At 32.2% G+C, this 25,082-nt stretch overlaps 3 protein-coding genes across 4 annotated transcripts; all 3 read right to left on the reverse strand.

Annotated features, from left to right (window-relative positions):
* Window positions 1-757: 757 nt before the first annotated feature.
* Window positions 758-1,343, reverse strand: LOC115951314. Its single transcript, XM_031068505.1, has one exon. It carries the CDS (start codon window positions 1,244-1,246, stop codon window positions 1,070-1,072), a length of 177 nt encoding a protein of 58 aa, XP_030924365.1. The 5' UTR covers window positions 1,247-1,343; the 3' UTR covers window positions 758-1,069.
* Window positions 1,344-8,350: 7,007 nt separating this feature from the next.
* Window positions 8,351-13,665, reverse strand: LOC115951287 (syntaxin-81). 2 transcript variants are annotated; one of them, XM_031068479.1, is made up of 9 exons: window positions 13,295-13,665; window positions 13,112-13,169; window positions 11,917-12,055; window positions 11,465-11,548; window positions 11,165-11,269; window positions 10,567-10,710; window positions 9,906-10,148; window positions 9,647-9,778; window positions 8,351-8,644 (listed from the first exon to the last, which is right to left on the reverse strand). In XM_031068479.1, exons 3-9 carry the CDS (start codon window positions 11,992-11,994, stop codon window positions 8,501-8,503), a joined length of 930 nt encoding a protein of 309 aa, XP_030924339.1. In that variant the 5' UTR covers window positions 11,995-12,055; window positions 13,112-13,169; window positions 13,295-13,665; the 3' UTR covers window positions 8,351-8,500. The 2 variants fall into 2 exon arrangements, with proteins under 2 accessions (XP_030924339.1, XP_030924338.1); XM_031068478.1 differs by lacking the exon at window positions 13,112-13,169.
* Window positions 13,666-22,028: 8,363 nt separating this feature from the next.
* Window positions 22,029-25,082, reverse strand: LOC115952285. The gene is made up of 5 exons (XM_031069387.1): window positions 24,961-25,082; window positions 23,983-24,110; window positions 23,704-23,796; window positions 23,496-23,603; window positions 22,029-22,352 (listed from the first exon to the last, which is right to left on the reverse strand). Exons 3-5 carry the CDS (start codon window positions 23,758-23,760, stop codon window positions 22,131-22,133), a joined length of 387 nt encoding a protein of 128 aa, XP_030925247.1. The 5' UTR covers window positions 23,761-23,796; window positions 23,983-24,110; window positions 24,961-25,082; the 3' UTR covers window positions 22,029-22,130.

Genomic DNA, 25,082 nt, shown 5'->3' on the forward strand with positions numbered 1-25,082 from the left:
TGGTACTGGTACGTACTACATTATTGCCAGTACTAGATGTTCCTCGATGCTTCTACACGAAACAAAATTCTCTGGACCGTTTGTTGACATAAAAATGGCTTAGTACAACGATCCAATTCATTGACAAGAAGAAGATAAAAAATGAATATATACATGTACTAGAACACGTTCATTTTATTTTTCTTTATTTTACCCACCAATAAAATAAAGTCTTTTGGAGTTAAAAACAGAGGGGGAAAACCGAAAAAGAGAATTTACCATTTCTATACTACTGCACGTCTATTTTGAAAGATAGAACAGAGAGTCAGAAGAGAAGGACCAAGCAACAACTAGTTATTAAAATAATGATATGGAAGCTAGAAAGGAAAATATAAATAGGAAGGAAGAATTATGATGGAATGTATATCTATATCTCATTAACATTAACAAAAATAGCTAATGTTTTGATACGATAATAAAGAATAATTATCATAAAGTGAATGTAGATTTCAAATCTTATGACACACATATATATATATATATATGTATGTAAGTCGTTAATCCATTTCCTAAACAGAATTCAAAAAATTAATGATTAGGGATGACTAATTCTAACACAACCTACCTTGAAAATCGGGTAACAAAGCAGAATCCCTGTCAATCTCATCAATCCGTTGGACTTTAGGTCAACTCCAAGAGCTCACAGTGGCTTCCATGATCTCACAGTGGCATTGCTTAAAAAAAAGGAAGAGAAAATGGACAAAATGGGAGCAGAATATAGAGAAATAGTAAAATTACACCACTCCAAAGCTAATCTATACTAAGCTTTAAGAGCATTATAAAAATAGAAGAAGCCAGCTTACTTTGCCTAATCAGATAATAGTAGACAAGGAAACAAAACTAGATCAAGAACCCATTTAATGAGCCAATTTGCTGAACATTATATAAGGGTGTCACTAAAAAAAGAAGAAGAAAAAACGATGCTACAGTTTCTAACATAATAACAAAGCACTCCTAATATACATCCCTGTAGATATATAGAGTAATTAAATTGAAAAATAAACCAAACTAAGAAGAAGCAGAATCATCATCAAGACTCTCCACGGTCACGCCAACACACAAGCATTGCAATGCAACGCCTGACGATGTAGAATTTAGCACGCTGTTTCTTCACAATATGGCTGCACTTCTGACCAAAGGATCTGCAGGGCTCACACGCGTGCTGATTATTAGTGAAGTTTATGTTGCTTTCTTTCGCTGCTGCCATGACTGTTGTCAGCTTCTTTTGGCTAGCTAAGCAGCTAAAGCTACCTACTATTATTATTGGGTATAGTAGAGACAGTAAAATATGGAAGTGCAGAGAGCAGAGGTGGGAGCTTTGCTTTGCTTTATATATATATATATATATATATATATATATATATTAGATTATAGAATAAGGTATGATTCTGAGTTAGGCTCCTCTAAATTAGGTATGGACTCAAAACTTTGCACCCACCAGCTGTCAGGCAGGATATATAGTGTTACATTTGTATATATGATATTATAAACAGTGACAGAATGGGCCAATGGACTAAATATTATTTATTCACTCAAACCCCACTATATTTTTTATATACATCCATAATTACAAGAATCGGAGAATTTGAACCCTAGCTATTTTCATCGAAAATACTATGAAGTATCAACCAGTCGAGTTGTAAAGCTCTTGTTCACTTAGTCCCCACTTTCACCTTTACTGTGCAAAGTAACCTTTACAAGTTCCAACAGTCAACAGTCCCACCATTGGTATAAATGAAGTTCATACCATATCTAGTTCATAAGAGTTAAATAATAATAATATCTTGCCCTTCTAGATGGCGGCTAATAGATGATGAGTCTTTAACTTTAAGAATAGAGCCTGATAGATTATGTTAGGATAATATATATATATATATATATATCTGAATATTACTATATATATTATAAACCATGATTTTTTTTAAATATAATAGACTATAGTAATTTTATAATACCAAATGTTATACTAAGCCAATTGTATTTCATTGGGTTCATTATATATCACACACAATTTACAATATAAAAAATGTGAAAATTTAGGCTAGCTATAATCGGTGGACTTGGACCTTTAAACCTTAAACATATTAATACTTTCTGTCTCTCATAGAGAGTAGGAAATAGATAGGTAACTGAAAGATTGATTATGCGTTGATTAAACAGGCTTTGACCATAATAAAAACGTGTGTCTAGTTAATGATCAAAGGGGAGAAAGTTAAAGTTATTTGTACAAAGCCATAATGCATTGTCATGGGGTGTCCTCGCAATTATATATGCATATGTGATGTATGCAATGTTTGTGAAATTGCCAGTCAAATTAATGATTATAATCATTATCTGATGAGGAAGGAGAAGAATAATGAAACTTTCATTACCTAATCATTACTTTGATTTCTTACTGCATTATTTTCCCATTTGGGTTAGTGTCTGTTTTATCTTTTATGTCTGCATCAGCATCATGGAAGAATTGTCACGAAGATTGATTGGTATTTTCAACTGCATTTCTGCTCTACTTTTAGCTTTAGCTTTAGTTTTTTATTTTTTTATTTTAAGAATTGAACTATTCTAATAAGTGGGAAGGGGGTTTAGATCGAAATTACAAAACTCTTGAACTTTTAACTTTGTTTGGCATAACTAAGATTGTATTCACCTAAAAAGAAGAGAAAAATTCAAAGATTAGCATTGACTAATTGATATTGGATTTGTTTGATGATGATGATGTTATTGATGCAAAGCAGTAATAATCTTTTTAATTTTTTACCATTCCAAACAATGGATCCTGAAGTGGGGCCTGCCATGTGCAATGCCAATTTCAGCATAAAAGTAAATTTGTTCTTAGCCAGGTAACCTTTCAATGATGGGTTTCCATCTCTCATGATCTAACATTTAAATTTTATCAAAGACAATTTCATCATCATTTGCTGTGATTTTAACCAAACTACTTGCAACTTTGGATTGGTAAAGACTAAAAGGCATTCGGAGTTCTTGACTCAGTGGGGTCACTTTCTTTATTGGTATCTTTCCTTTTTCTTCTAAAATATTTGGGGAGCATGTTGTCTTTGACCTTATTGCAATTTGGGCCATTTAAGTTGAACTTCTTTTGCTATAATAAAATGTATAGATGATCGAGCACAAATTGGTAGCTTTAGTCACATCCTAAATAAAATTGTACCTTCAACTTTGCTAACTTTTTAAAGATACTTTTGATATTGTAAAAGATCTTGATAATCTTGCTTAGTAGAATATTCTTTCTTTTGTCTCAGGGTAATTTTTTTTTTTTTTTCATTTTTATAGTTAGGAGGATAATTATCTTCATTGTCACCGTTGTCTTCTTCTTCTTTTTGTTTTAAATGCAAAAAAAAAAAAAAAAAAACTATTGTTGGGGCTTTGCAATTGTGCAAGTGCAATGGGTAGAGGAGTGTGTCAGTTTAGTTGGAGGGTTTTCTCTTACCTTATTTGATTGAGAATTTCTAAACCCCAACCCATCAAATGTGTAGAAACCAATCCAACCCATGTGGATTGGGTTGATAGATGATGCTTACATCTTTTGTATATTATTAAAAAAAATTGGGTTTTCATAAGTTGTTTAAATATTTTGTTCCAATAAATTATTACAATTCACATATAATATGCCTAAATTATATATTAAATTTCCAAATTCATTAAAAATAATTCTCAAAATACCAATTTATATAAAAATAAAAATAAGGGTCATAAAATAAAATTATAGATATGATGGGTTGGATTAGATCAACCGGGTTAAAAAACCTATCAACTCCAACCCGCCAACCTAAAGCATCGAGTTGATTTCATTAAGTTGGTGGATTAGGTGTATACCCCTAGCTATGAGCAAGGACCCCAAGAGATATTGGATTTTTCTATTTTAGATAAGTAGATAGTGAGATAGGGGGAATTGTGGATTATGCACTGGGTCAATTATTAATGTCTTCTAAGATTATTATAGTGGCCAAAAAAGTTTGGGAAGCACCTGGGTAATTGTTGCTAGACAAGATTTTTTTAGGCTTCCTCTGTTGAAATGGTTGGAAAGGAGCTATGCATGGTTGTCAAAATCTCGATATGGATCTTACGATCCTACAATTTTATGATCTCACCTGCCCAAAATGATCCGGATCTTTCAAAGATTTTTGCGATTGTTTAGAATCGGTAGAATCATAGGATTCTGATGATCCCAAACGACATTGGTTTCTTGTAATCTTCTTTAACTTGATAGAAGGCTTAGTTGGATCCAAATGAAAAATAAAATCTTAATAGACCAAGTTTTTCCACTCTAATGTAGAGAGAGTGTCAGTTGGACCCAAATAAAAAATATTCCAGTAGATTGTCACATTTTAACGTTTTTGGCCTCTTTAAATGATGCTTATAAATGGATGTAGTGATGTATGGTAATTATATCAATGAATGTGTAATTTATATGATTATTTAACATACTAATGTGTATTTTTTGTTTTTTTCTCAAATAATGTAGGATTTTACGATCCACGATCCGATCCTAAGATCTACAATCCCACCTACCTCTCGTGATTCTATATAGGATCCCGATTTTAACAACCTTGGAGCTATGAGTCCCAAGCTACATTCAAGCATCCTTATATTCTTTGGAAGATTTTTTTTCCACAAGCCATCTAGCTTCTTTGGCTTTACATAAATTATTTTTTATTCCAAACTGGAAGGGTTGAGAACAATATACCCACTCCCACTATATAAAGGAAGGAGCAAGATTTTATACAATTGTAGCAAATAACACAGACAAACTCCCAAGAACACAAATGCAAGTGAAATGAAACAAACCACTACTGGGATGAATCTCAAGTTTTTCAAGGAATTTAAGGACCACTTCTAGTATCATGGTTAAGCTCTAGGCCCTTAAAGATGATCGTGCTCTAGTTCTGCAACTAGAATTTGACAATATTAATGTAGAAATGGATGCTAAAGTTATTGTATCTATGTTAACCTTATGTTGGAACCTCTATTATCTAATTGCAGGAACCTAATGAGGATCTTCACTAACTCCATAGTAACACATATCTTCAAAGATGCTAATAGATGTGCAAATAGTTTAGCTAAATTGGGTGTTGTACAATAAATAGACTTCCTTATTTTAAATGACCCACCGCCTGTGGTAGAACCTTTACTGGCTTTTGATAAAATTGAGTTATTTTGTAATAAACTTGCATGTTTATGGCTAGTTAATATTATGAGCATGTTTCACCAAAAATAAAAGAGAAGGGGAAGCGAGGTTCGAACTACAAGCAAGGGACACTACGAAAGTTGCCATTACCCATTGACTAGTGGCGGAATCAAGATTTGATTTCAAGGGGCAAATCATCAATATATATATATATAAATAGAGACCTCATGAGACCCTGCCATGTGGCGCTCTAATTTTGCATTTAGCATTTTTTTTTACTTCTTTTTATTAATTATTTTCTACTATTACCCCAAAGTTTACGTTAACTTATATTTTACTGTTATCTCATTAATCTCCCATTGATTGTCTCAACTTATACCACACATTTCTCTATTCTTTATGTTTTTTAGCATACCCACCATTTTAGTATTAAAAACAAAAGAAAAAAAATTAAGGACTAATAGTAATAACTAACCAGATAAGGCACTGGGGAGAGATATAGAAATACAAAAATATTGTGGACTATTAAATGAAACGCACTATTTCACTATTACCAAAATAAAATACCTGAGTTTGACAAATTATTTGTAAGAGAGAGAAAGAGGAATCTGAGGGGCCACCTCTTTCATATTGGTCTCCCACCACCATCAAGCTGTTGAAATCTCTAGGGTTTTTTATTTATTTATTTTTTAAATCATTTATATGACATATGCATATGTACTTGCTCACACCATATCTTAATGTTGCACTATCGATGAGTGAAAGGTAGTGAGAGAGTTGGGCATACTTTCATTTCATGGTATACAATTTGTGAACACAACACAAATTAGTTGATTTTCATGGTCCTGTAACTCTTTTGCATTTATTTTGGTTTCATGATTTTTTTTTTTTTTTTTAAATTAAGCTTACCTTGAGAAGGCTACAAATATGTAGTGAAACTACTAAACTAATTTTTAATATCTAAAAATGTATATATTTTGTTACTTAAATTTAGATTTTTTTTAATTATAATATATGTATAATATTTTCCAAAACCGTCTTACATAAAATATTACAAAATTATCCATGCATCGCACAAGAAACTTACTAGTTTTATATTAAAATATGCATATGCACTTGAATATATATTACTTGAGACTAATATGAAATATAAAAAAGTCATTCATGAGTGATATATTAGTGTAAAAAAAGAAATAATTATCATTATATTTTATTTATTTGTCTAGGGTTTTTTTTTCCACAATAATCCATTTTTATATTTTTGTAAATAAAAATTTCATTCATAAATATAAGGATATTTAATGATTACATAGATACTAATTACAACTTCCGTAAGTTTATATTATTATGTTATTATTCATAAAACTTTATAAATAGTATAGATTATTACATAAATAATTTGAGGTTCCATTATTTTTTATTTATTTTTAATAATCTATTAGTTTTAATTTTATATTTTTTTTTATGAGAGAGAGAGAGCTCTAACACAAAATTAATATTAACATTTATTTGGTGTGCCTTAAATTTTATATCACTTTTAAAATGTAACAATAATGTTCTTTTTCCCCTTTCTCCCCAACTTCTTTATTTTATATTATTTTCTGTCTTCATTTTCTTATTATAGATTTTGAGCATTAAAAGATAAATAGAACAGAAAATGTTTTTTTTTTTTTTTAAATGAATTTTGACATGTAAAAAAAAGATAATAGTATCATCAATTATAAGTATGATATAAAAGCAATATAGCACATAACAAATACATAAAATAAATTCATCAAAAAGGAAAATTAAAAAAAAGATCAAATTATATAAGATGGGTGAGAAGGGGGAAAAGTTGGAAGTCCAACCTATTAAATTTTTATTTTTGACGGGAGAAAGGTTAGTCACCCCCTACCACCTAGCTTCTTCTTTGCACTGGTTATACTTGAATCTAGAGATAATAAGATTTTGTTGCACTCAAAAAGCATTAATCAAAATTTCCTTTGGGCTTCTTCACAAAAAAGAAAATTTTATTTATTTATTTGGGCTTGGATAGGCTATCAGGTAGTGCAGCCTGGGAATTCAATGAGCCCAGTACTAAACATAACATAATCATGTGAGCCAGACTACCCATAAACCACTTTCTGTTATTGTTGAAACTTGAAACTTATTAGGCCCAAAGGGAATAGCTACTCATTAGACTCAACCCCATGGTTGATCCCAAGGGACTTAAAAAAAAAAAAAAAAAAAAACCTTAAAGCTGATTAAGATGTTAAGGTGTACCATTTTGCTACAACAAAAGCTCAACTGATTGCCCATTGCTCATCCTGACTTGAACAGATATGCAGAATAAGAAAGCTTTCCACATGGCATTCAAATTTGAGATAATGTAGACCAGGCATCAAGATTGGTTGTGGGGGTGTCATTCAACAAAAATGAAGCTCAGAATTCTAAGGGGTAGTCGAATGCATAAGAAATATGAGAGGATAAAACTTTGTCAAAGGCACTTGATTCAATGGAACAAACACCACTTTAGACATGTACATAACAGATTTGAGAAAATTCAGAGGCTTCACAATACCAGAATTAATGTGCTTAAAGAGGAAATCGATGAGTTGATGGAAAGTGAGGAAGTAATGTGAAACCAGAGAGCTCAGGTGTCTTGGTTGAAAGAGCGTGACAAGAATACTAAGTTCTTTTATGCTAAAGTAAACAAAAAGATCAAAGCAGAACAAGAGGAAATTAATCCCTCCCTTTTCCATTCCTCCACTCCAATTCACATCAACCAAACAATGATATCCTATCCTTTCTCTCATCTTCTTTCCTTTCCTTCCCTATTCACTCAAACCACAGAGTGTAACTTTGGAGGCTTCTATCTATGTTACATTACCTATTATATGCTTATTGGGAATCAAGGGAGCATTAAAGGTTAAGATTGTTTTTTTGCTTATAGGAAGTGACAGATTTTGATTAGTTTAGGAATTTTTTCTATATTTTGTGGATACTAAAATTCATCTATGGAACTCTTAAAAAACATGAATGTACTTACCATTGTATATATGTTTTGTATCAATATGCAGTCCTTTTTTTATGTGATTCTATCAAACCAGAAGGATTTAATTCAGAACTCATTCTGCCAATAAGTTGGTTACTAGTCTCCAATATATTTATTATGAAAAAAAAATCTGATCCCAATAAAATAGAGTGACTAGCTCCATCCTTTTAAAATTAATACAGAAAGTATGATATTCTGTTACAAATATTTTGGAATTTTTTTGTTCCTTTTTTTTTGTCACTATATCAAAGAAACAAGAAGTAAAGATATATTTATCCAATTTAACTATACCAATCAAGAAAGAGGATAGAGAAGGTCAATACAAAAAGGAAAAGCATAAGAAAGGTCCTGCTGCTGCTATTACGCTGGATAGCTTGGTTCAATTCTTTGTTACCAAGCTCCACATTCTTTGTAGCTTCAACTGCCTGTAAAATAAGAACAAGAAAAGACAGGAAAAAAAAGGAACAAATATGAGAAAAAAGTGAAAGATATATTAAACTCCAGTGTCTAGAATAATCCCAACAATATGGAGACACAAAAAAGAAAAAAAAGAGGTACATGCCACATTTTGGCAATTACAAATAAGACCAATGAAGGAGAAGCTTATTCCATCATGTACAGTTAATTTACTGCATCACTTTTTCTAACCTAGGATTCATCTCTAAATGTAGTGTTTGGATGCATCTAGGGTCATGTTCAACCATTATAGACAAACTGCAACACAATATTAAAATGTAAAACATGCTTCCCCAAATGTCTGATAAATGGTGTTAGAGATTAGACCATGGTAATTAAAACTTAGAAAAAAAAAGGGAGAAACAGACAGTTAAACCTACGAACTCATACATACTTCCATATTGGCATACCCATGGTTTGTAAAGCTTGCACTGACCCCAACATCTATCAGCTTCTAATCCCCCCCAACCACCTTCTTTTTTTTTGATAGGTACCTTTGCCTTCTTTTTTTCCTCTTTTCTGATAAAAAAAAGTTCCATGGTAGAACTGATTGGAATGATTTTGCATATCCTTAGTCTCTAAATTTTTTAAATCAGGTACTACAGACAATAGGGCCTTTCATTTTCCAATCATCATAAGAGAAGATTAGCATGTGATCTAAAAGGGAAGGGGTCAGGCTAACAAGTCAACAAGACCGGCAGCCTTCACCCATAGAGCACTGCAGCTCTGGAATTTAATGCAGAGTGCATATGTTTCCTCAATTTAAAGAAATGTTGAAGCTCACCCACAAATGCTATATGATAACATAGACTAGAGTTACCATCTGAACAAATTCTAACTGAAGAGGTGCACCATTTCAATCATTTTCACACAGATTCTAGTGGTACTTGTACAAAGCCAGAGATTACATTATGAACTGTTGCTGAACATATAAACAAGAAGAAATATGGAAAACAGATAAAATATCTCACCTGATCATACAGAACTTCTATCTGTTGGGCTTGTTGCAGAACATGGGTGGACATGAGGTGATTCAATGCTGACATTTCCACCATCTTAGTTTCAGTTTCTTGAACTGCATCCAAAAGACTAGTCAACTCTACCTGCATAATGAGCACCCGAAAGAAGCTTTAACTGTAGGACAACCTCAAAAGCCTAGAAGAATAAGAAAAGAAACACAAGAATAGGAGTATTAAACAAAAGTCATCAGAGAGCCACTAATTTGGTTACCTGAAGGGCACGTGTTTCATCATCCAAAAGCTGCTGTTGGACTCTTAGACGATCAGGTTGAAATTCATCAGGCTCCTTGAGCTCTGATGTACTTGATTTAGAGGTATCTACAGAATTGGAATTGGCCTTGCGCTGAAGTTTTCTTCTAGGCATTGCTTTATTAATGGCATCTTGGAAGCGTATGGCTCTTAGCTGATCAAATTGTGTTGTGACCGAATGAAGTCTCTCACTTAAAATCAAAACCTGCAGTTCAAGAAAGCAGAATAAAAGTAAATTAATCTAATAATCATGTCGGGCAAAAAAAATTACCAATCAGTATTCAAAAATTCCAGACAACTGTGGAAAAAAATCAGCCACCCAATAAATTCAGATGAGGCAAGGTTAACCTCAGGAAATAATGAAAACAAGACAAGTGGTCCTATGATTACCACATCAGGCAGTTAGAAGAGGGGTTTCCATATCAGAGCAGATAAGCCAATTGAGATAGACAAAGGCATAAATCAAAACATGAAACAAGCCTCATAAAGTGGTTAAAATATACTAGCTGGCCATTTCCAGAGCAGGTGTGACCAGACTTTTTAAAAAGAAATATGCCGCCCAAACCCAGCGTATATCCAATAAAAGATAAATAGTTTTCGTAAAAATTAGAAAAGAATCATACCACGCCATGTTTGTGTGCTATAGTATCGGCATTAGTAGCATCTGCCTTTACACCAAGCCACCCCTTGGAGTTTGCTTCTTCATTGTTTATGCTGTTTTTTAAAATATCAATTTGTTCTTGGCATGCTTTAATGAAAGTACTAACCTGCAAAGAATTAATTAGAAAATGTAAGTGAAGTCTAATAATAACCATTCAGCTTCATCTTTCAAGAATGTAAAAGGGGATTTACCTAATAAAAAGAGAGATATAATATATATTGTCTAAAGTTACTCTGTTCTGGAGAATGGAAACAAGTAAAACTAGGCAATTAAGCACTTGCTCCAAAACTTAAAACAGGGCCAACCTGGAAGGAACTACAATATTTCTTACATATCCATATAACAGACTTACAAAGCCACATTGAATGCCTGACACATGTAATCTCTAATCATCCATGCAGGACAAAAACATGTTAAAATCCATCACAAAAACAAAAGCTTATGATTCTATTATTAAAGATACTTTAGGTAATAGAGTAATTTTCCATATCTTTATTATGTTGACGAAGATATTAAAATGTCTTAAACAAAGGCTTCTGAGAATAAGTTTGAGAACTTACTTCATGTTCAATGCTATCTCTCTCCTGTTCAGTGGTGCGATGAAGATCCACATAATCCTTTCGATGTTTCAACATAAACTGCTCCAAAGTTTCGATGCTTTCGAGCTTATAGATGAAAAGGAGAAGAGTTAATAAGAAACTATATGTAAATGTTCAAATGCACTCTTTCCATCAGAAAGAAAGAAAGAAGAAGAAAAACCCAGAATCCTTCCATCTGTATCAAATTTCTAGTGAACCAATTCCCATAATCAAAGTAAAGGTGAACAGAAAAGTTAAATACTCAGACAATAGCAAATGTACCGTCTTCAGTGCAGCTTTGGTGAAAGCTGACCTTTGCCGAGGTTTATGAATAATGAAAGATGCCAAAACAGCTGCCAATTTCGACTGCCAAAAGCAACAATACCTCATTCAGAAAAGGGAGGTAAAAAAAAAACATAGTTTATTAATTTATCAAGGTAACAATATTATGTATTATATGCAAAAGCAAAGTCACTTATCAAGATATATGATTTCACAATATATAAAGATACAAGTAGATTTTGACTGGTTTCTAGTTAATAAACATGAAAAACAGCAAAGCAACAAATTCTAGAGAATACAGAAAAAGCAAAAGAAAATTACAACTTGTAGATTTAAACAAACTTTATAACCAAACCCCTTTCCCCAGAACTCCATCATGCCAAATATTTCCATTGGAAGGAACACATCATAAACATAATTAGGGACAAAATGAATACTAATGATAAACTAACCTCATTATATCCTAAAGAAAGAGCAGTCTGTCGCACAGCATCCTTCAGATCCTCAGTCCTGTCTCTGATTCTCGACATTCTTCACCATCAACCAACTCAGAAAAAAGCCTCTAAAAGCTTGAGCAGCACCCAAAGCACACTGCACAATGACCAAAAACAGAAAGTACAGGGAAAAATTACATCAATCCCTCATAAAATTAACCAGTTTCAAATTAAACCCAGATTTCTAATAATTGCCCCTAAAACCCCATATGACCTACAAAGGTTAGCTATTGGATTTTAGAAGAAAAAGGGAGTTCCTCTAAAGTATATTAAGCCAATTAAGGATATGTATGACGACATGAATTTCTTTTTTTCATAACTTAAGTAACCTTCTAAATAAGAGCCCTTTGGACTCTCCTCTTGACCCCCTACCAGAACTAATTGCCGGGTAATCCAAGGGCATTCACCCCTAACAGGCTAAGCAATTACACATGTGAGTTTCTTGTCATGATAGATTTGCATAAAGGATCAACTTTTAAGTCCATATGTCTTTGCATTGGTTACAAATGAACTTACTAGATCGATTCAAGATAAGTGAAAATGCAGTAATGTATTTAGCTAAGGCATCCTAACAAAAGAGCACAGATCAAACAAATGCAAGGAAGGAATTAAATTTTCTTAAATGTAAATGCACAATACCCAAGTGGGATTTTATGATTTTTTGAATCCACAGCACAATCAGCCAACTAGTGTGAGAACAAGTGGAGGCATCACATGTGAATTTCTTATCAAAATGGGTTTGCAAAAAAGATTAAATTTTAAGTCCATATCTCATTGCATTGGTTACAGATGAACTTACTAGACCAATTCAAGATAATTGGAAATGCAGTGATGTATTTAGCTAAAGCATCCTATCAATAGTGCACAAATCAAACAAATGCAAGGAAGGATTCTATCTTAAATGTAGATGCCCAATACCCAAGTGGGATTTTAAGATTTTTTTCGAATCCACAGCATAATCAGCCGGCCAAACCCTGTAACTAGTGTGAGAACAAGTGGAGACATCACATGTGAACTTCTTATCACAATGGGTTTGCACAAAAGATTAACTTTTTAAGTCCATGTCTCATTGCATGCAGTGATGTATGTAGCTAAAGCATCCTATCAATAGAGCACAAATCAAACAAATGCAAGGAAGAAATTGTATTCTTACATGTAAATGCTCAATACCCAAGTATGATTTTGGAATCCACAGCAAAATCAGGCCGACCCTTTCATTTTTAAAGTACAATTCGTCACCAAAATATAGCATTACATATATACATAGAAAGAAATTTATATATATATATATAGAGAGAGAGAGAGAGAGAGAGAGAGAGATGTGAAATTGAATTACCTTTAATTTTGAAAAGCTAAGGCTTGCAGTGGAGAGGGGAGCTCTGATCCCTGATCTCTTTCACGCTCTTTTCCTCAGTTCAATTAGGACTGCTCCCTTTGTGAAGAGGTTGGATGTAACGGAGTCGTTTTTCTTTAAAACTCAGAGGCACAGAGAGCAATCCTTTTTCTCTAAAAAAAACCTCAGTCAGAGAAAGGATTTTAGCCTTCTTTTTAATTTGGAGAATTATGAAAATGGGTTTTGGTGGGTTTGGGTTTCGCTCTTAAAACTGAAACCCAGTTCTCTAACTCTCTCTCCTCAATCAGCTATTAATTGGTTTTTGATTTCCTTTCACATTCTAGGTATTGGGCAGAACTAATCACAGGGTTGGTTGGTTTAGTGGTTTCTAATCGTGGTTTTAAAAACCAAAAACTAGACACAAATTTGGTTTGGTTCTTGTTAAAACCAAAAATAGTATAAAAAGTAAGTTTAACCGGAACTGGCCGATTAAACTAGGCGAATCAAGAACTGGTATGGTTGAACCGGTTATGAGCGGTTCTAAAGGAAATTTAAAACAATAGGGTTTTGGGAAAAAAAATGGTAAAAAGTAAAAACTAGATCGTTCTCTTCACTCTACTTTGATTTCGACTTTAACAATACCAAAACCCCAAACAAATCTTTCACTTCTTTCTTTAATTCTCAACCAGACCCAACCAAATCTGTGATTGTGATTGAGGGGTGAAGCTACGTGAGCATTGGTGGCAATTGCTGTGGCTTGTGGTTAGGGGAGGCATGCTAGCTGTAAGTGGCAGCAGAAGCGCCACTTATGCCTGGCAATCTCCATAGATTATTAGATTTACTAGGTGTAGCAAAATTGGGCATGACCTACGAACTCGACATGAAATTAATAGGTTATGGGTTGAGGCTTAATAGGTTCTTGCCATATTGTGGTTTGTTATTTGTGATATTAGGATATGCTTTAGTTTTGAATGATTATTTGTGATGCAATTACTCGTTAGTTTTGAATTTTATATTAAAAATATTTATTTGTTTGTTTTTTCATATTTTTTTTTTCATTTTGATAAATCTGATAAACAAGTCGACACAACTAACCCATTTAATAAATGAGTCGTGTTAAGGTTGAGGAATTTTGACTCATTTAATAAAAATGTCGGGTTAGTGTTAACCTATATAGTCGAATACTCATTAATTGACACAATACAAACTCGATACGTGAACTCGAATTTCCACCCCTAAGATTTATAGGTAGGGATGGCAATTTTGCCCCTTCCCGCTTAACCCGCCCCTCCTCGCTTCGCCCCGCGTGGGTTTTCCACACCCCGCAAAGGTGGTGGGGCGGGGATGGGGCAAGATTTTAGCCCCGTACCATGAGGCGGGGATGAGTTTAGACTTTTTAGACCCACTCCACCCCGTGTTGCTAAGGGGTTATAATTGTAAATTTTTCATATCCTAAAACCCTACTATTTAAACAAATATATCAATATTAGCCTATTTTATTCTACCTAATGTGGTTCTCGCCTTTATTTTGTTGTGTTTTACTATGAGTTTTTTTTTTTTTTTTTTTTTGTGATTGTCTTGTTAATTGTTAAACACTTGGATATATTATTCAAAAAAAAAAAATTTCTAAAAATTAAATTGATTTGATGAGATAAATTTAGTTGTAATTTCAAGTATATTTTTATTAATGAAATAGGTTTTGATTAAAAGTATTGTACTAGTTATAAGGCAAATTAACAAAAAGTAAAGTTTTATGGGATATGACGGGGTTTCGCGGGGCCCTAAGGGATGGGGATGGGGTGAGAAAGTTTTCCCTATTATGCAGGCGGGGACGAATACTCCATCCTTCGGTCCCACCCTGCCCCATTGTCATCCCTATTTACAAGAGATAGAGATAGAAACTCTTAAACTGACGGAGGATTGATGGAACACTTGTGGCCAAACTGCAGTTTCTTATTTCTCTCTCTCTCTCTTTCAGTCTCTCTCACTCGTTTTCTTGAACTTTTCGACTAAAAACCAAAAAAGCAAAATCTGGGTTGGTTGGTTGTTGTCGATTTAATAATATTTCCCACCTGTATCCTAGTATTTGGTTTTGTTTGGTTATGTTTTGGTGGAAGTTTGGTGAAGAAACAATTTTCAAATGTTTGATTAATCTCCTCTAATCTCAGATGGTATGGTGCCTGTAAGGTCGTTCCCTGAGAGGTTAAGATGTGCCAAACTGCAGTAATTATTGGTTCGAGGGAACTGGCCCTTGAGCCTCATGTTCCCGAGGTCGATACCAATAATCCTGTTTTCATCAAGATTCCAGCAAGTGACCCCAACAAAGTTACAGATGAAACCTCTCGTGGTGTTGCCGAAGTTCCATGAATGTTTGAATTTGTTGTAAGGGTCTTCTAGTGACTCTTTGAAGGACCTCAAGCAGCTGATATCATAATGTTCGAAACCATTGCTTATTTCAACAATGTTCAGAAATGACAAAGCAAATATGTGAAGTAGAGCTATGACGAGACTAGTATTATGAGCCATTTGCTTGCGAGTGTTTATCAAGAAAGCTCAGAGGTAGTAAAGCCATATATATACCCAGTGAAAAAGGGAAAAATGGAAACACAGTCAATTTCAGGAAATTTCAAATTGGAAAATAGATCATTTTGATATTAGCTTCAAAGAACATGTAAGACAAATCTGTTAGGAAGACATGGCCTACATTGAACCAAGTCTATACCATCAAGAATAGATAAGTAAAATGATTTTTTTGATTACCGTGTACTAATAAAGTGGTTGATGAGTCTAATTTTCCAAGTCATGCGCTTTGAAGAACTCTGGCCAGAGCATGAAAAACGAAGTCAGTAAACAAAGGTGTCAAATCAAACATTAATTAATGTATACAAATGAAACTTCTATGAGCTTGTCCAATAATTTCATGAGCGCACCGAGGACAGAGAAAGGGCTCATGTTACTTCGGTGGAGGAAGTCTTCAGCAATTTTTTCTTTTGTTCTTTTCGTTTCTCTTCATCTTTTTATAGAGTCCGGTTCTATTTTTCAACGGTCTTAAAGTATTCCGTTTTTGTTATGTATTTCGGGTTTAACTTCCTTCTAGTATTTTTTTTAAATAGATTTTTTTTTAATGAGAAATTGCCACATCATTCACTAACTAAATAAAAAGTAGAAATTAAAATCTACCACCACTTACCATTATGTATTTAAAACAAAAAGAGATATCTAATTAAAAAGTACTAGAGGTAAGCCAAACTCATACATTTCAAGTAGGATGCCAACTTTGACAAATCCAACGTTAGATTACATTATCTTCATATATTCTCTATACTTGCAAAATTTCAAGGTGATGGAATATTAATAGTCATGTCATCAATCAATTGTTTAAATTCAAGTTTTTGTAAATTAAAATAATGCATAAAAAATGTGTTTATGGATGAAATGATAAACAACATCCGATTAGTATGAAAATTAACATGAATGTTAAGAACATATAAAACATGTAATTTAATGGTAAGATTTCCAAAATACGAATTTAGTAACAAGTTATTGGGTGGTGTAACATTGTTTAGAGTTACATTAGAAGTAACTTAAACTCAACTCTATATATATATATAAAGTCAAAGCTGAGAAAATTCAATTATTTTCAGAATTAGATTCTAATAGTTTAATTTTGCACCATATGTCATATACTTGTATCTAAGTTATTTAAAAAAAAAAAAAAAAATTAGTTCTAGGTGAGTTAATGTTGTGCCAAAAAAAAAAGTTTCTAATATAAATAAACCATCAAAGACCCAATAAAAAAATAATAAAAAAATAAAAGTGAAAAGTCATGTGTATATATATTAAAAAAAAAAAAAAAACCCAAAACAAAACAAAAAAAAACAAAAAAAGAAGAAGAGAAAATAAAACTCATGGATATATTTCTGGCTTAGAAAATGTGTAACTCTTACAGTAGGTATAATTTGAACATATATATATATATGTAATTATCATTGTTTTTAATTGTACCATGCATATGCATGGGTTATACGCTAATTAATATAACATATAGAGAATTAGAGACATGCTTAAACCCAAAAGGCATAAGCCTAATATGTATGAGCTTAATTATATTAATTATATTAAACACTATATTTTTTTTTCATCATTATTCAATGCGGGATTTCATTTCACACGTGTACACCCTACAATCTCTTCTTCACATATGAGTCTCTGCAACTCTATGTGATCGTTTTTGTAGGGTTTATGGGCCTTGCCTTGTGCAATATACCATCCCTACTCCATTTGCAAAAGGGACCTCAATAACCTTAACCTTATCATCTTTGTTGCACATCACCATGATCTCTAATACCATTTGTTAGGGAGATAAACACCATTAGGATATTGCTTGAGTAGTTGATATAACATATAGAGATACACTTAACCCAAAAGACCTAATAAGCCTAATGGGTATGAGATCAACTATAATATATTAACCACTCAATCTTCTTATCATTACACCCAAAAATAATTTATGCATATTGTGTGTGTACTTATAATAAGGTGTGTAGACTAATTTTTACTCAAAATTTTATAGTTAGTGTAGTTAGGTTCATTGGGCTTTTGCCCTATTTATGTTTACTTGTACTGCCCATAGTTGTAAAGACACTCTTATATTAACTTGTAGTACACTTATGTGTCACCTGTATAAAAAGTACCTCTATACAATTTATTCTTGAGAAATACAATACAAATATTTAGTATTTCTAGAATATTTGTATAAGTGTTTTTATAATAGAAAAGTGATCATATTTTAGCCATCAAATCTAAAATTTAAAAATATCAAGCCATGCAATGTTGTGTTAAAATTCTTAGTTGCTATAGTAACCCTGTAAATTTACACTAGCACTACTCATTTTGCATTCAGAATTTTCGAATTTTTTACGTATTCTAAGAATAAAGGAAAAGAGTGGATGATGGTTGGTGCGTGTGTGAATTAAGATAAACAATTAAAAAATATCCAAAAAAATTAATGTTTTTATAAAATGTAGTATAAAATAGATAATTTGATATTGGATGTTTTGAAAAGTTAGTATATAAAATAGGAAAAATATGTTCTTATACTAAAATAGACAAAAAAAAAAATGCACGGGTTGATATGAATGCTTAATTTTAACAATTCATTCTCTACAATGCAGATGTGCAAGAAATGCACTTGATATGCTCAACCACCAATTAGCTCTACCTGTGTGCATTATTTTATAAGTCCTTGTGAGTTGGGGAAAATTTTTAGGTACTCTCAGAACATAATATGTTTGACAAATTAAAGCTCACCAAATGTCAAAGGTCCATGTATTTGTAGATCAAGCAATGTACTCTTGAACTCATCTATGGTTAATCTAGGATTAGTTAAACTCTTATCTAATATAAAAATCCTACATTGGATTCAGTGTAACATAAGTTCTTAATATCAATATGTAGCAGTCAAAGATTTTTACATTGTAGTCATAGATCATCGGGCCGAACTACATAAATTATTGCGTGCTCTCTCTTTTTTATTTTTTTTATTTTTTTTTTACAACATTTACTAAATTTATCAAATTTAATAAATACATTTTTTGTTGTACACATATTAGATTGTTAAGTACTTAATTGACCTTTTAAATTGTTTTATAGTGTGTGTATATATATATATATATATATATTTAAAAAATACTTCTTCATCGTACCCCCAAAAGACAAACTTAATTAATGTATATCATCAATAAGACAGAGATGACCAAGCAGCTGATATCACTCTCGTAGCTATTGCTTATTTCAATAATGTCAAGAAATGACCAAGCAATTATGTGGAGTAAAGCTATATGACGAGTCTGGTACTACGAGCCAGTTGCTTGCGGGTGTCTCTTCTTTTTTTTTTTTTTTTAGGCCCAGTGGTCTTGCAGGTGTAATCAAGAAAACTCAGATGTAGAAAGTCATATATGGAGTATGTAACTAGTTAAAAAGAGAAAGAAACAAAATCATCTTCAGGAAATTTCAAGTTGGAAAACAGATCATTTCCCAATAAATTCTTGAAGAAAGAACATATAACAAAACCGATTTAGAAGACGTGGCCCAAGCATGAATCAAGTCTATACTATCAACAATAGATAATTAATGATATAGTTTTCTGATTACCGTGTGATAATAAAGTGGTTAATACGTTGACTACGAGTCTAGTTTTCAAAGTCATGCACCGTCAACTCTGGTAGAAACTCCGGAGTCCGGAGTATAGAAAAATAAATAAAGCTGTCAATTCAATCATCAACGCATGTAACCCACATTTCCATGAGTGCCTTGTCCAATAAAGGATTCAGATCTTCTAGAAGATCTGAATCCTCCAAGGATGGTCTATGAAAGGTCTAAGTTTGCTACTCTTAGAGGTGTTTGGTAACTTAGTTTGAACATACTTTTGAGCATTTTAAATAATATTACACATTTTTTCACTCACACGTATATTAAAAACACCTAAATAACATTACTCAAACTCCTCTACCAAACACCTCTTTATTATCTAATACAATCTTTAACGCCCCTACGGAACTCGACCTTGAGCCTATGTACTCATTGGATGGAAAAATTTTCGTGAGTTTGGTTAATTTATGTCTTTAGGATATACATTAATCATCTATTTTAAGAAAAATTTTATGAAAAATTGAAAAAAAATTGTCAAAACGGTTAATCACTTTTTCATTTTTCTATAAAAAAAAAAATTATAGTCTAAAGGCACACGTTAATAAAACGTCATTTTTATATGTGCCGAGTGAACGAGACGTGTCTCACCTGCACATGAGCACCACTTAATTATGTGACATAATTTTACACCTGTATATTATTGTACTCACAGAGATTAAGGCCCAAATCTAACAAAAAGAGTATGGATTCAAATCTCCGGTCATTGAGTGGAGCCCAACATATATTTGGGAAAATATATGGACCCCAACTCATAAAGTTGTTAACTTTAAATGATATTTTTTTTTATAAGATAAAATGGGATTTATAATATGAAGTATTATAGATCAATGACCTCAAATTCTAAGATCATGTTTTTGCTAGAAATGCGAAGTCCATAGTTGATTATCAGGTTAGGTTAGAAGATGTCCACTTGATGTCATATCCTTTTTGATCAAAAAGAGGGAAAATATGGGTTGACCCTGAAAAATTAATCTTAATATTAAAAAAAAAAAAAGTGATTTTTATCATTTTAGGTGAAAGTTTGACTTAGTTTAGTGTCGGTTAACTTGGTTAAAGATTGGTCAACAGGGGCATTTTAGTCATTGTAACCTTAAACATAAAAAATTGGGTAATTTGACTTCCAATTAGGATAAATTCCCACTTTTAAACATTCTCATGATACCATTAATGATAATTAAGTTTTATAAAATTAAAATAAAATTATTCATATATGTGTATGTAGAGTTACAATATTATTCTTAGTCATAAGTTGTTTGAATCGGTTACTAAAATTAATTTAGATATTCATAAAATCACAATGAAGACCTAATTATCGAAAAAAATATCTCAACAATAAAGAGGAAAAACAAATAATGTTTTAGTCCATATATTTTATGGATTTTAATTGAAATAAAGATACTTAGGTATTCTATTATAGTTTATTTGTATATTTGTCTATTACCTAAATGATTGTTGAACAAAGACAGGTTAAAAATTCAAATCCTTTTATCAATTTTTACCCAATTAACATTTGCAAAAGAAACCACAAGGACAAATTGAGAGTGTGAAGAATGAGAAATGCATGAGAAAAATAATCTCAGCCAGTTTTAATATCTGTTATTATTAAAATAATTAATTTACATTAGGTAATCAAAGATGAATTTAAGAGCATGAGCACCAACTATGCTTTGATCTAAATCATAAATAGATTCATTTCAAACAAAGATGATGTTTTTCCTTTATTTAGAGAGTTTAGGGCTGACCTTGCAAGTTGCAATAATGGTAATGATGCATTAAAAAACTCTAATTAAGAAAACAAAAAGATCTCTTGAAAATTTTGTAGGGATCCGGTTTTAATGATCCCAAAATCATATTTGCTAATTTAATCCATTGATCAATTAAGTTGAGATCAACCAGACAAAAGTCAGCCAAGAAAATTAGTTTCCATTAATTAGTACAGTAGCATACTTTTTAATCAAATAAGACCTGATCATCAACATGGGTACAAAGCTTGGTATGGTTTAACAATTAGAATTTTTAAACTTTTTTCCTTCCCTGCAGCAATGATCAACAACAAATTGATAGGGTAACTCTTTATTATTAAAAACGATGGCTGAGTATTGCCCATAAGCAGTTGATCATACTCTTACAAATAGTAGCTACACAAGTAGTCCACCAACAGATCTAGAATATGAAGATGCATCTGATTTCAAAAAAAAAAAAAAAAACTATTAGAGATATATTAGCCCATAAGCATAGGCCCAAGCCTAATTTTACTTTGTGTGTAAGTTAAGTCTCCTACTTGTACTAGAAGTCTATTAGTTTAGGGTTTAGTCTGCTATATATACTCATGTTATGGTTCATTGTAACACAAGTTTTGTACTACATTCTTATATAATAAAGATATAGCCCTTAAGGGTTTTTTCCGTGGACGTAGGCCGTAAGGCTGAATCACGTAAGTCTTCTGGGAAATTTGAACAATTATTCTAAATGCGTAAATGCCAAATTGAAAAAGTATGATTTTTTTTTTAAAGTGATCCGTGCTTCGATGCATATATATATGACTTTATTTACCATTATATATAGATTCAATACAACTTTGTTATTTCCCTTTTTATAACAAAAAAATATTCCAGCAAGTAAGCGTACTTTAACAACGTCCAGAGATAGCAGCAAATATCTTACATAATTTTCTCAATTCAATAATTTCTACCTCAACAATTTGATGCAAGGTAATTGGCGTAGCAATTTCAGATTTCCTCAATGTCTCAGTGTAATTCAAGCATTGTTGGCCTTTGACCAGCAGAGGAGTTAAGACATGTACATGCAATTCTAAGGAACTGAAAGATTTTGCCCTCAAACCCTCATGGTCCTGAAAGATTTTACAGTGTATTATTGTACTTACTAAGAATAAGGTCCAAATCTAACAAAAAGAGTATAGACTCAAATCTCCGGTCATTGAGTGGAGCCCAACATATATTTGGGAAAATATATGGACCCCAACACATAAAGTTGTTAACTTTAAATGGGATTTTTTTTTTTATAAGATAAATGGGATTTATAGTATGAAGTATTATAGATCAATGACCTTAAATTCTAAGATCATGTTTTTGCTAGAAAAGCCAGGTCCATAGTTGATTATCAAGTTAGGTTAGAAGATGTCCACTTGATGTCATATCTTTTTTGATCAAAAAGAGGGAAAATATGGGTTGACCCTGAAAAATTAATCTTAATATAAAATAAATAAATAAAAAGTGAATTTCATCATTTTAGGTGAAAGTTGGACTTTGTTTGATTGTTGGTTAACTTGGTTAAAGATTGGTCAACAGGGGCATTTTAGTCATTTTAACCTTAAACATAAAAAAATTGGGTAATTTGACTTCCAATTAGGATAAATTCCCACTTTTAAACATTCTCATGATACCATTAATGATAATTAAGTTTTATAAAATTAAAATAAAATTATTCATATACATGTATGTAGAGTTACAATATTATTCTTAGTCAAAAGTTGTTTGAATCGATTACTAAAATTAATTAGATATTCATAAAATCACAATGAAGACCTAATTATCAAAAAAATTATCTCAACAATAAAGAGGAAAAACAAATAATGTTTTAGTCCATATATTTTATGGATTTTAATTGAAATAAAGATACTTAGGTTTTCTATTATAGTTTATTTGTATATTTGTCTATTACCTAAATGATTGTTGAACAAAGATAGGTTAAAAATTCAAATCCTTTTATCAATTTTTAAAATGCGGCTATAGCTCCTAAAAACGTGGCTATAGGATGATTTGGCCTATAGCCGCGTTTGTTTTAGCCGCGTTTGAAAAACGCGGCTATAGCCCTTTGTTTTTTTTTTTTTTTTTGGGAATCTTGCCACTTGAAGGCAAACATAATGAAGCACAAGCAGGCAGAATAACACTCAGAGATAGAAAAAGGCAAACTCATGCCAAAACTTAGATTGGTAAAATGCAAGTTACTTGAAAAAGTAAAAAAAAAAACGTACAATTTTGGCTGCTGCTTCCTCATTAACAGGTTTCCCATCTTTATGTGTGTGGGTTAATATATAAACCTCATCCCTAGTTGGCTCCTCCCCATTTGGCCTCTTCTCCCTCTGCCCTCACATAGAGAACAAGTTAAGAGTACATTATGGATGAATGTAAAAAAATATGGACCACACAGAGGCAACAAAAATTTACAAAAATATAAGTTACCTCCTCCTCACGTAACCTGACATAGCTCTTACTCCCTAAAGTATGCACATCCTCCATCTTTGCGCGGCAAGCCTTATTTATAGCAGTTCGCACCTACAAAGTTTGATCTATAAATTATCACATTTCCAAATTTCATCTGGAAAGTAGAGTAAAAGATTAATTGAATGTTTAACTCATGTCTCAAAATGTGAATGTCAGTCTTGGGCCAAGCATTCAGACCACCAAAACAAAAAACAAACAAAAAAAAAAAAATCCCTTTGGCCAGCATGTAGAATATACCTTTTCCCTTTCAGAGTTCCAGTGGGATATGAGGATTGGCCATTGATGCAGAAGGACCCTCAGTTGCTCATGTTTAGCCTTTACTATGGACTTAAAGCTCCTCCATTTTGTTGCAAGAGACTTCGGGCCTGTTTGGTTATAGTGTTCAAAAATTGTTGTTTAAAAAGATGTGAAAATTGTAGTTTAAAAAGTGTTATTGAAATACATGTTTTTAGTGTTTATAAAACAAAAAAATGTGTTTGGTATCATGGTTTAAATTACATGTTTCAGTGTTCAAAAATATAAAATATGTGTTTGGTATGTGTGTGTTAGATGGTAAAAAAAAGCTGAACAAAGTACAAAATAAATATTTTTTAAATCAGCAAAGTACAAAATAAATATAAAATATTTTTTAAATGCTACTGGGTTGCTGTCCCGCCTGTCTGTGTGGGTGAGAGAGTAGTTTTTGTTGACCGGTGGACCCATTCTTTCAAAAAGCTGACCGGTGGACCCATAATACTGTTCAATCTAATTACGAAAGTGCCACTCAGCACTAGTTTTTGTTGTTTAAAATCAGCCTGAAGGTGATTTCAAAAACCATTGTTTTAAACATATGTTTTGAACAATATTTTTCAAACACCCCTGTTCTGGAATGGTCTACCAAACATATTTTTTTTTATTTTTGAACAATAGTGTTCAGTGTTTAAACACTAAACAATATGTTTTGAAATCAATGACCAAACACCCTCTTCATGACCCAACTTTTTCCCTTCGGATCAATGTTGAACCTTGACTATAGCATAAAAGGAAAGCATTCAATTACATAACACAGCAAAATGAACTTACATATGCCTGAGCTATCTTATAAGTTGGATACTCTTTTTGAGATGGTTTTGGACTAATGCTTATTGGTGAAACTTAGGTACATTTCCTTCTGAAAACCTAAGGAACTATATGTAAGTTTCATTTACTTAAAAAAGAAAAACTTTATAGTATTACCTGGAAGATCTGCCACATATCCTCTTTGGCTGCATCCGGTACAGCCCTCCAGCTGACATAAGTAAGGGGTGCAATGTAGCCATTCTGTGCTATGGTACCCATGAAACTGCTGAGCTTGGCAG

Source organism: Quercus lobata, chromosome 7, assembly GCF_001633185.2.
Source record: "Quercus lobata isolate SW786 chromosome 7, ValleyOak3.0 Primary Assembly, whole genome shotgun sequence".
NCBI lineage: Eukaryota > Viridiplantae > Streptophyta > Magnoliopsida > Fagales > Fagaceae > Quercus > Quercus lobata.